We start from the raw sequence: 12,877 nt of genomic DNA on the forward strand, positions 1-12,877 counted from the left end.
TGGAAGGCTCACATCACTGGAGGTGGACACCTCATCAATGATTACCCACAAGCTTTTAAAAACACCATCACCTCAGGGTCTCAGGTAAAAGGAAAGCACAGGAAAATGGCTGAGGGTGGGCGGCTGCAAAAGCCTTAAATGAAACCAATTTTAGGTTATCGGAAAGCTAGCACCAAGATTCACGAAACTTCCTGGGGAAGTTAGGCTGCCCAAAAGGTATTTTGAACGTTTAGGGCAATCGAAAAAGCGTTAGCAGTTCTCTGGGTCGGCTTCTGCGCAGAGAGCCTTCTGCGACTCACCCTGGGCAGATGGGCAGCAGTCTTCACTGTAAATGAAGCTCATTTTAATTCCAACAAGCAATCCTACCATAAACAATTCACGTTTGGAACCACAGGCTGCCCTCCAATTCCTTTCATCTGGAAAAACAGAACAAAAGCCACCCTTGAAAATCTGACGTGTTTAATGAGTCCACACTGCTTGGGTCCCAGTCTGGCTACAGAACCGCCTGCGTTGGTGGTAACCCACGTGTCATTCCGATAATCCCAGAAGAGCTCAATTTGCCAAATCCAGACAGTAGTAGTGTTGGTGAGGAGCCCACTAGTAACAGTAATGGTTCAGTGCTTTGGGCTGGCAGCCTCCCAGCAGCGAGCCTCGCAATGACTTAATTCTCTCCTGGAATTTGGCAGCGGAGGGCCCTGCTGGTAAGGATCCTCACGTCACTGGTTTTCTGCAGCATGTACTACCCAGCAAGAGGGCTCCTTTTCAGAAGATGAACCTCCCTCATTCACAATTTTGAGCCCTTGACATTTCTAGCTGCCCCAGCAAAAGAATTCTACCAAAAGAAAAGGCATATCAAATGTCTTTTGTCCCCATTAACCTGTTTGCTATTTAATCAATGGATCTGATTTGTCTCAGTATTTACATGGCCGCTGCCAAGGAATACACACACGATTTGTTCAGCTATGTGGTCTCAGATCTAGTGTTCTTGACTGAACTAGATATTTTGCGGGAACCTGAAGACGGGGACTGGCAGGTGTGATGGGCCACACAAGGCCCTACTGAACAATACACACGGCAGCTGTGACAACATCAGGCACACAGCTGGAGCTCTCTGTGCCTTGAATTAACGAATGTTCATTAAAATAGGAAATGTCTTAAACCTACTAAGAAGGAAGACCTGGTGGTCTGGGATGTTAGTTAATATGCTGAATAAACCCAGGGGACATTTAACCCGTATCTCTATTTGTGAGACTAGTGCTGTATACAATTAGTTTCTTTGGGAACAAGGCAAATGACTGAAGCACCACATAATATTAAACCCCATTTAATTAAAACCGTTTGCATTCAAATTTCCAGTACCGTAAGATAAAACCTTGGAATCTGCTGAACTTTAGATTTCTTATGTGTTCTTTGTCATGCTTCCCTAATTTTCCATAATCAAAAGGCTGATTGTGTGATGCCATGGTTTTCACTTGCATTTTCATTATGGCTGGAATTGCACCTAGTATGAACAAACCGAGCATCAGTGCTCCCAGTATGTGCAAATAGGAAAAGAAAGTGAGCAACTGCTGGCAATTGCAAAAGGAATCTGGCTGCGAAGTGAAAGGATTTTATCGGGCAAAACAGCATAAATTTTTCTCTACTAGAAGCATATCAATGTTTGAACTCTTTACATGAGGAAAAATTCCATTCACTCTAACAGATTAGCTGACACACATTATCAGTGAAAGCAAAAAAAGAAAGAAAAAGTCTTTTAAGTTTCTTGAGTTGGTGACCTCTTCTCAGGTTGTCATAGGCTGGTATTTAAATCATGGAAAAATTCCCAAATAGAAACTTACGGGCTGGCAGGAAAGTCAGCTGGTCTGTAATTCTGCACATGTGAGTTTAGGAGAATTTAAGATCATGTGTTTCAAGAAACATAATATACTCTAATTTAGATTTTTAACTTCAATTGTTAATGGTATTTGTGTTTCAGAAAATGGCAGATTCTATCTACAATAAAAATCTAAGTGGTTACAGACCTGGAAGGCTATGGATGGCAGGATAGAAAGTCCCTTCCCCAGTTGGAGTGGTCCAGAGCCCAAGGACAGACTGTGCACAAAGGCCAAAGGAAAAGTGATCCTAGTCACGATGGAGAAAAAGAAGCTGATGACCTCAGAGTGGACAGGAAAAAAAGAGCAGAGACTGAAGCAACAATAAACCAACGAACATTTATTATGCGTAAGAGGCAGATGACAGGGAGAGAAGGGCACATTGTATTATGAAATGTTTCAAACATACAGAAAAGTCCAAAAAGTAGGACTCGTGTATCCATCAATTAGATTTATCCAGTATTAACATCGAGTCATCTTTCCTTCTGTACATTTAAGTAATAAAGTTATATATACAGTAGAAAGCCCCTATGTATCCCTTCCCAATATTCCCCATGAATTTGGTATGAATCTTTTATGCAAGGCTTATTTATTTGGGAGGAAGAACTTAAGAGAAAAAAATAAAACTACCCAATCTAATAGAAGAATGGCAAGCAAACAAAAATGGGGGCATGAAAGGTCATTAAAGAAAACGTAGACAAGATTCCAGTAAACAAAAACACAAGGTGCTGTCCTTTCTCTCTTAAGTCTAGTCTTCATTGTTTCCTCTCTCATACGTGTTTATTTCCAAGAGACTGCTTCTGAAAGAGAAAAATCAACTACCATTATGCCTTATATAAAAAGGCAGTCCCCATGGTTCTTAATTTCTAGCTTAAGTACACGCAAACCAAAGATTCACTTTTAACTGAAATTACACATTTAAGTCACATCTTCCAGTTAAAAAAACAACCACCACCATAACAGTATTTTATGTTAATTACAGCTGCGCTCTCCTTCAAATATAAAAAGTATTTTATATTAACTTATATGCTGAAGTAATCACTTTTGAGCAACAGATTACAAAGTTTTATGTTCTCATCACATCACTCCTAGTTTAGCCATTTTACAATTAAATTAGTAACAAATTTCTCCAGAGATGAAACAAATTTGAAACACATTTTCTCTATCTCTAGGAAGAATAACTTCAAGTCCTAAATATTCAACTACATTTTCACTACAATTAAGTAACCGTGTATGTAATTTTTTTCTAATAATATAAACCCCTTAGTGTCCTGCCCTTCAGAGTTGATCTAATATTAAAAGATACTATAGCACAGCACGCAGGCAAACAGCAGGGGGCAGTACAGAACTCAGCTTTGAGTTGTAAGTCCTACTTTCCAGTCGGTGTGCAATTTTGGGCAAGCATTTCACCTCTCTGAGCCTCAGCCTCTTCATCTATAAAATGGGTCTTTTCTTTTCAAAGGTATTATGAAGATGAACTATGAGACTAGATGAAAAAGTGCTTTTTAAATAAGGCACTACCCAAATGTAAGGTATACGCTGTAGTCAAATGTAGACAAAATATGTATGTATTCCCATGGTAGGGAAAAAGCCAGTTCAACTACTACACTTTAAATCAAGTGTTTTTTTAATGTCTTCAATCTGTTTAGAAGCAATAGAAAGAAAATATAGGTTTCATCTCAACTTGTGTGTGTAAGCACTCTCAACATCTTTATGGAAAAAAAAAGCCTATTACACAGATAAAAAGACAGAAGCACATATAAGTTAATCAACTTGATTAAAAATATAATTTGGCACTAGCACTAAATTCCAGAAGTTCATATCATTGCATGTTCCTTCATCTATGAAATTAAAATTACCATTAAATTTAAGATTTTAAACTCAAGTACACAAAACAGCAGTCAGTATTAAAACAATGTGACAAAAAACTGAAAGGTGTAATTATAATTGTTAAGTCAGCGTTTGTTAAAAATAACACAAAACTTGTAAAGGAAATAAATCATGAGAATCGAAACTGTTGCTCTTGCATTAATGACGTTCACTTAGATCGTAGCTGTACTTTCTTAGAAACAAAACAACTGTACATTACCACATGGAGAATGTTTTAACCCAGTAAGTAGCTCCTTGAGAGTTGCCATGCCCACAGAGACCAATACGAGCGATTTGCAAACAGTTTAGCCAATTCTTGTACACGTTCTAAATAAGTCAGATCCTTTGCTTTTGATTGGAATTATATCAACTCAAAGTGATAAGGACAACTTCACTTTGATCAGAAGTTCTAACTGGCTATCAATCATAAAATATTTTCTGAGGGCTATCTTAGAACAAAGGATGCCAGACAGGAACAAGACTAGCAGGGGACAACAGCAGGAGAACTACTGTTTAAAACCCACCAGTATCGTCTTTTACCACTAGAATCACCACAGCCAAATGAAGAGAGTATGTTTTCTTTTGCAATAAAATATACTGTCAGTGCCGCTCATTTCCCATTTTTGGCCCCTTAGAACCTCTTCACAGAAAGTGCTGAACAGTTTTACAGCAATGCACACAGGTGCAAGTTAATCTCACATCTAGACACACAGAATTTCAGGCTAAGCTTTCCCTCACAACAATTTTTACAAGTCCCTCCATATCCCAACAGCAGGAGTATTCTCAAAAAGCAAACCACAGTAAGGAAAGGTGGGTGCAACCTCAGCACCCGAGCTCAGTCCCATTCGTAGTGTCAAAGGAAAATGATCAAGTAACATTTACAAAGACAGGAAATGACATTACAACCAGACTTCAGATCATTAAGTCACAAAATAGAGCCTTAAAAAGATGTGATTCCCTCCACCCGCTCTCCCCTGACAACATGACTGGAGATGCCCTGCTGGGGGTCAGTGAAGTGGCAAAAACATCACATTTAACTTACTTTTAAACAATTTTTTTCATTTCAACAAATTTATTTTGATTGGTTGGATTGTTTAAGAGGAAGAGAAGAATCTGTTCGTGTTTTTCAACCTATGGATGAAAAAGAAATATGTAATTTCTCAAAATGTTGAGGATAATTTCAACTTAAAGGAAGTTTTTACTCACTTGTTTCCGTAAGTCTGTGCAGCAGCAATTCATCCCCAATGTCTTTTCTAGAAGCAAATACAAAAAGCCATCAGGTGCCATACAATATAAATGACAAAAATCCTGGAGTCTGAACACATGCAGCTCAGGCATGGGTTCCAACCACAAAGGACTTGATCAATTATAGTAACTTTTCGTTTGGGCTTTCATGTTATCTGCTACTATCCTAGATCTTACTAAATTAATGCCCTCATCTCCAAATTTTAGGTCTTCTGCCCAGCATCTATAGGATATCTCTTTTTGGTTGAGGGCAGGCCTGCCAAATAATCATCTTACAAAATACCAGTAAGACCCAATCTCAAATATATGAGTTCTCCTCACTTTGATCAGGACCAAAAGTAAGCTGGAAGGAACTCTGAATGGTTGACATTTCTAAAGCCCTCCGCATTAATTCTATAAACAGTGTTGCTGAGCTTGACCTATGGGAAACCTGGACGGGAAGGCCTACTGCCATCCAGGCAGCTCCTCTCAGGTGGCAAAAGGAACAGGAGCCCTGCTGCTGGGTTTATAGAGGAGGAGGATGAAGGGAACGTGGCCCTGGGGAGTAAGGAAAGATCTAAACTGACTACATCTGTTCTTAATTACACTTACGTTTGTTATTCAACTTGGAAAAAAAATACCTGTATGTAAAGTACTTTGCTTTTTCGAAGTGATGTTTTTTGCCAGATCGTACATCTTCTGCTTATCAGCTATACTGACAGCCCCATTCTCAGAACATTTCTCAACTGACACTGTATGGACATTCTTAATAATTCCTTTTACAGAAAGCATTACAGTCTGATTCAACATGAAAGTTTTCAGCAGCTCTATTATTAATTGAGAACAGCTTCCATTCAATTCCATTAGTCCTGGGGGAAAAAATGAACTATTAGAGTTAATCTTCAAGTCCCTTAAAAAAGGTAGTATTTAAATTTTCTAAAGATAATAAGAAAAAGGCTCACTGATTTTAGCTAGGTTTAGGTATGCTTTGATGTACTGCTACTGCTGCCTTTTTAAAAAATCAACTTACTTAATAAATATTCATTGATCCCTATTACGTGTCAAGCACTAATCTAGGTCTAGAGGGCAACAAACAAATGGCTGCCTTTATAGACATAACTTTAATGAAGGAAAAAAATAATAAAGATAATGTTCCAACTCACTCTCTGAGTCAAAACTAAAGCACACTCTGAGGCAATCAGTGTGTTATTATCTGCTGGGACCTCTGGGAAAGAAATCGGGAGTAAGAGTAAAAAGCTACTTTAATATTTTAATGCACTGTATCCAAATTCCAACTGAAAATATGTAGAAAATAGTACGCATAGTAAGGTAGCAAAAAACAAAAAAAACAAAAAGCAAAACAAAAAACCAAGCAAACGGTGTCATCTGAATGTCTCTAGTCTCTATAAAGACAGAGCGGTGACAGCAGAAAGATGGCCACATGCGAGTTCAGCTGACCCCAGTTCATCTTGGCCCTGCCACTTCCTAGCTTTGCAGCCTGAATGCTGACCCTCTGAAACTAAGCTGTAAAACAATGATGGATTAATGGAATATAGTGTAAGTGAGAACGAACGGAAGAATAAAAGATATGAGATTCTTTGTAAACTCTGCTCGATATTTAGAAATCTGGGTAGTTACTTGAAATACACATTTGATTCAAACAAACAGGAGAAAAAAAAAAAAGGAAAGAAACCCAGAGGCACCCAAATTGGAAAGTGGCTTAACTGTCTACCTTCAAATGAACATTTAATAATTTGGAAAGGAAGCTCCAGGTGGCTGGCGGAGATTGGTTGTACTCTGTAAAGAGGCAGAGTTTCAATGTTTCCATAGTCTGCATAGAGCACTTTCACCTCAGCATCTGATGTCTCTAGAACAATGGCACGGTACCAGATATCATCATCTGAAAATATAAGGGAATCTCAGGTAAGCAGTTACAATTAATGACCCCCTCCATCTCTTAAGATGGTTATTCACAGTTACATTCACATCACTTAAAAATTCACACCAAGATACCTAATTTCAAGCCAAGATGTCCAGATTAAATACAAGCATCACCTCTACTTTCCCCAGATCTTATAAAAAGAGCATTACAGGATTAAGAAGAAAAAGGCATAAAAACACAAGGCTAGAGAACAAGAGAAGACAATGAAATACTGGAAGCTGGAAAGCAGATGCATGAGTGAGAATGATTTAGCAGAGCTCAAAGCTGGCCACAGAAAAGCCAAGAAGCATCCCAGTTTGCATCACAAATCCCAAGCAATCAGGGTTCAGTAACTGGTGCCACCCATTCAAAAGTAGGAGTAAAGAAGGAGCTGAAATGATGAATGGGTAAAGGAAACAGCTACTTCCCCAAAACATGTGACACACTTCAGTTTATACGTTTACCTATAGTACTTATTTTTTTAAGTTGCTAAAGAGAATGACCAGTTTTACGTTCACATGTCTTTGTAAAACTTACAATGCACTCCCTCTTCCCAGGCACCTGCTCCTACCTATGGGCAGAAGACCAGCGGTTTCTTCCCCAGAGAGGATGAACCAGACCAACTGTGGACTGGGGAACATGAGGCAGAGCGGAGGAGGAAGACAACCAGAAAGACAGTCAGGAGCGCCATACGCTCCACGCAGGGGACAACCATCCCAAGAGAAGGCACTTCAAGATACCACATCAGGAGTCCCCAGTGAAATGGCAGAGCCAGGTCATCTGACAGTGAAGGCCACCAGAGGACAAGCTCTGCTCATATCAAAGAAATGTCCAACTAACTTCTGAGTGCCTCATCTTAAGGAAGTGAACAGCAAAGGATCACCAAATATTTGAAGAGAGTCTCTAACATGAAAGATAAGACCAAAACAAACAGGAACTCAGGAAAACAAAGACAAGGGAGGGAGACCATGAAAATTAAAAGAATGGTATTAACATCCTTGGAGAAAAGAACTTCTATCCTTGAAACAAGAACAAGACAGTGTTAAAAACACACACTTGAGATAACAATAACACTACTGAAACTGAAAATGTGATAATCAAAAATGAAGAAAAGTTAGAAGACAAAATTGAGGAAATCTCTTGAAAAAAAGAATAAAAAAGATAAAACAAGAGGAAATTTGGCGGAAGAGTTCAAGTCTAACATTCAATTACTTGGGAGTTCCTACAAGAACAGAAAATGAAAGAAGGAAATAAAAAGTAATTCAGAAAAATTACACAAAGCTAAAACTCATTAATTTCTAGAGTTAAGGACCCACCCACCGAGTGCCTAGTACAATGATGAAAAGAAAACCAATACTAAGTCACACCATAAAATTCAAAACATGGGATGAAGAGATTACTGAACAGTCCAGAAAGGAAAAAAAATATATATACGTACAAAGTTTGGAGAATCTGAATGACATCTATCTCTTGACCAGCAACACTAACAGCTAAAAAATAAAAGCAATGCCTTCAAAATTTTAAGGGAAAGATGATTTCCAACCTAGAATTCTATATCGAGGCAAGCTATCCATTAACTATTAGGGTAGAATAAAGACTTTTTCAAACATGGGAGGTAACAGAAAATTTATCTTACATGTACCTTTTCTCAGATTCTGGAGGGTGATATGGACTCAAATGTAAGAGTAAATAAAAAGAGATACAGAAAACGTTGAGATGAGAGAGGGTGAAATCTAGCAAACGAGGTGGGGTGGGAGAAATATCCAAGAAACAGTGCATTGGTGTTGAAACAATCCCTGGCATGATGATGAAAGAAAAATTCCAGGATGACAGCTCAGGTCTGGAGGACAAGCAGGCTAGATAGGAGCAGGTCAGAAGGCTGAAGATGCCTCCAGCATGATCAAAGTTGATAAAGTACATGAACTGTTCACCGAGAGAATTTACACCAGTGCACAGAATTGGAGCTCAATAGTCAAAGTATACAGAATACTATTACAGTAACAACAAAAAAGCCTGCAACAGAGAAGAGTAATTATAGTATACTACATGGCTAGGCTGTGGACAGTGTTTAGACAATCTTAATGAAATAATACAGAATACTTAACCTAACCCAAAACTGTATGACATATTGCAGTTGGGAAGAAAGGGAGGGAAAGTGTCAATCCAGTTGTGCGAAAGAAAAATTAAGGATAATACATTTTAAAACCATAAATCTAAATTTTAAAATGAACACTATTGGGCAACAGACCAAAAGCATTTTAAGTCCCTTGTTAGTAAGGGGATGACGACACTGGCCCGCTCACAAACTTTTGGCATATATGGACATTTCTTTAAGATGCCCAGGGAGCAATATGCTTCCAGAACTTACAAAATAATTTGTGTCCTTTGACTCCAGAATTCTATTCCTGAAACTCAACCTAAAGTACTGAAAGTTACCCAATTTCTCCCCAAGAATGTTCACTACAAGTGTTATTTATATTAGCAAAAGAAACTTGTTAACATGAACTATTAAACAACAGGAGAATCGTTGAAGTATACCCCGTTCAACAAGTCTGACTCCCGAAGGCATTCTGTTCTTTTGGTACATTCAGAGTTCTATAAATTACTTGCAATACCTCCATATAGCCGTATAACATCACTGACCCACCATATAGAGTTGTCGTTACCTAGAGCTGTGTATCTAGAAGTACTACTGGCAGATTTGTACATTTCTACCCATATCCCTGCCTAAATATAATCTATGGCTATGGAACAGAAAAGCTGAATGACCCCAACATGTGAATTAAACCCATGACCTTGTCGTTCTTACGTTCTCTATCTAAGCAAATGAAATATGCATCTGAAATAAAAAGATCCATATAATCTCATATAAAAGAGAACAAAATATTTCCTTTAAAATTTTACCTAAAAGAATCTTACTTGTGTATTTGGCACAGCACGCATCTCCAATACTTGGTCTATAGGACGATGGACTCTTCTGGGCATTGCAATATTCTAACAATTCGGCTGTCAATATACACAGTTTCTCCTGATCTTCTAAAATATATAAAAAGCAATCGTTTGTGAAGAAAATTTCAATGCTATTTAACTACAGTGTACAAAATATTGTCTAATCTAATCACTCAAAAAGCTGTATTAAAATACACAGTTATACTTAAAAAATAATTAAAACCATTATTGGTTACCTTGTGCCGAAGTTATGCAATACTGGGAGGGGCCAAGAAGGAAGTTACGGTGGACTAATTTCTGGGGTTGTTATACTACGTATTTCCCTGAAAATAAGACCTAACCGGAAAGTAAGCCCTAGCATGATTTTTTTCAGGATGACATCCCCTGAACATAAGCCCTAATGCGTCTTTTGGAGCATAAATTAATGTAACACCCAGTCTTGTTTTTGGGGAAACACGGTAGTTTGTTCACACTATGAAAACTTATTAAGCGGCATTTTTACAATTGTTTGGTGTGCTTTTCAGTGAGTGTGTTATATAGACATACTATGTTTTATTGTGCTTCACTTTACTGCACTTTTTACATATTGAAGAAGGAAAGACCCACCACCAGCAAAAAGATTACGACTCGCTGAAGCTCAGATGATGGTTAGCATTTCTTCATAAAGTATTTTTCAATTAGGCATGTACATTGTCTTTTTTACAAATAATGCTATTGTCCACTTAATAGACTACAGTATAATGTAAGCATAAATCTTATGTACACTGGGAAACCAAACATTTGTGTGACTTGCTTTATCGCGGTATTCGCTTTATTGCAGTGGTCTGGAACTGAACCCTCACTGTCTCATACCTCAGAGGTATGCCTATGCCTATGCCTATGGTTAACAAAATCAAGTACTTCCAATTCGTCACACCATATGTGGTCATCAGGATCAAATAATCCTAAATCCCTGCTTTCTACTATATGAATTAAAGATGATTATTTGTAATAGTGGAGATGAATTTAAGAGCAGTTACTGGTATCACCACAATTCTAGGTTTGACAATTTGAAACAAAGTTCATTTTTTGAGCGTTAAAGTACCTGCCAATCATTTTGAATAGCCACCACTCAACTTGCAATAACTTACCTTCTACACTACAAGAATAAACTCAAATACATTGAAGAGAAGCCTTAATTATAAACTTCGATGAAACAAAAAAAGAAAATTAAAAATATTTACACGCTACTTTTCTTTATGATTAGGTCCAATGTAAAACATTTCTCTAAGCTTCTGAAGATATAGTAACACTATGATCATCGACTGATTACAAAGTTCTCTTTCAATACATCTAAAACAGTTTGGTTCAAATTCTGTTAAATGGCTGTAGAATGTTAATTTAGTAAGTAAATACAATTCAATATAGACAGAATACGTTTTTAAACAAGAAGTTAGTGATTAAGGAATGCTTTGTTATAAAAAGCTGTAGATTATAGAGACTAGGTTGATTGGTGCTAAATGCAGAGCATTTCCTTCATGTTCGTTCAACATTTGTGTTTTTATAAGTAAATTTGCCTTACGTGTTGCTATGATCAATTCTTCCTTAAAACCTTGAATGAAACAAAGTCATCGCCCTCCTCACTTCCTCATGAACTCAGATAAGCACTTACATTATACAGTTAAAAGATTAGCATAAGGAGATATCAAACGTTTCTTACCGGGCATCTCCTTTGGTGCAGCGTAAAATAAGTTTGGGTTTATGATTTCTAATATGCTTGCTTGTACAGTTTTATTAACTGGCAATTCTAGTGTCCTCCACTGCACAGCTGAAGAGATGGCTGAAAACATACAAAACACAGGTCTCACTTGAAGCAGATCCAATTTCGTATCCTTTCCCAGTAATGTATTTATTTACTCGATTTTTTCATCAACTGCTGATTATCAGCATTCCCAAATTCCCAAAATGAAAACCCATCTTTTCACGAAACAATCTATTTAATTTGAGGGATTTTGTGGGATTACAAAAAAAAGTCCAATCTATAGTGGGAATCCTTCAACTATTGCATTCCTCTAGTGTATTTCCACTTCTGTAGTATATTTAATATAATTCTTAAAATTTATTTAAACATTAAGAAACACCTAGCTGTATGATAACTAACTACATTAAAAATGAGTAGTGTTTAATAAACCATGTTTCAACAAGTTAATATTAAATTAAGTTTAATAGTCTAGTATTAACCTATTTCCACAAAGCATATTTCTATAGGAAAACTGTCATTCGGGATAGAAAAAATTTTCATCGCCTGTAAAAGCGAAGGACAACATAAATTTAAGCAACAAATAAATGGCTTAAAAATGTTACCTTGGCATTCTGGGGTGTCAACTTGAAGATCCTGTTTATTGTCAGGTCTGTTTTTGGCTAAGTCTTTCCATGGTGAACTAGCTTTTACAACCAGATGTTCATCAATCAGAACATCACTAATTATTCTGGGATAAGAGGTGGAAAGATCGGTGAGTTCAATTCCCACTCCCTTTTCAGTGATTTCAACCACTCGGGCTCGGAGTTCTATTCCTGTAACGCACATCTGAAACCTTGCTGTGGCTTCTTTAGTCCAGTGTTTGTTTCTAGGCTGTATATCTGGCAAACAAGAACAGTATTAAAAGGAATTCAGAGGAGTAGTAGATTGGGAAAGGGGGTTATCACTTTGTGAGGGGTGTAAATGTCTAGTACATTGTTTTGCATACCTGAAACTAATTAAAAAAAAAAAAAAAAAGGAATTCTGTGCCCAAGCTGCTTTTTTGCTTCAACAGTGATTCTCAAACTTGACTGTGCATCTGAATTATCTAGAGGGCTCATTAAAACAGATTTTGGGGCCCCACCTGAGAACTTCCAATTTGTGGTAGGCCTTAGGTAGGGAATGAGAATCTGCATTTGTAACAAGTTCTCATGTTGCTGCTGCTGGTTTGGAGGCCAAATAGAACTTTCTGAGTGCCAGACCCTGTTCTAAACATTCATTTTAAGAAGCACTGACATAAAACATGGTAATTAAAAAACAATAATC

The 12,877-nt window shown here is 37.5% G+C and overlaps 1 protein-coding gene across 1 annotated transcript in view; it reads right to left on the reverse strand.

Moving 5' to 3' along the window:
• Window positions 1-2,333: 2,333 nt before the first annotated feature.
• The window catches only part of TDRD1 (tudor domain containing 1), a 37,247-nt gene continuing 26,703 nt past the window's right edge, over window positions 2,334-12,877 (reverse strand). The window contains exons 18-25 of the mRNA XM_074339015.2: window positions 12,178-12,453; window positions 11,534-11,653; window positions 9,805-9,921; window positions 6,697-6,864; window positions 5,606-5,833; window positions 4,947-4,993; window positions 4,783-4,871; window positions 2,334-2,671 (exon numbers count right to left, since the gene is read on the reverse strand). Coding sequence (XP_074195116.2) covers window positions 4,785-4,871; window positions 4,947-4,993; window positions 5,606-5,833; window positions 6,697-6,864; window positions 9,805-9,921; window positions 11,534-11,653; window positions 12,178-12,453 — 1,043 coding nt within the window. The 3' untranslated portion in view covers window positions 2,334-2,671; window positions 4,783-4,784. The remainder of the gene's footprint in view (window positions 2,672-4,782; window positions 4,872-4,946; window positions 4,994-5,605; window positions 5,834-6,696; window positions 6,865-9,804; window positions 9,922-11,533; window positions 11,654-12,177; window positions 12,454-12,877) is intronic.

This window comes from Rhinolophus sinicus, chromosome 15 (genome assembly GCF_057876585.1).
Source record: "Rhinolophus sinicus isolate RSI-liver-muscle chromosome 15, RSI-T2T, whole genome shotgun sequence".
In the NCBI taxonomy this organism is placed as follows: domain Eukaryota; kingdom Metazoa; phylum Chordata; class Mammalia; order Chiroptera; family Rhinolophidae; genus Rhinolophus; species Rhinolophus sinicus.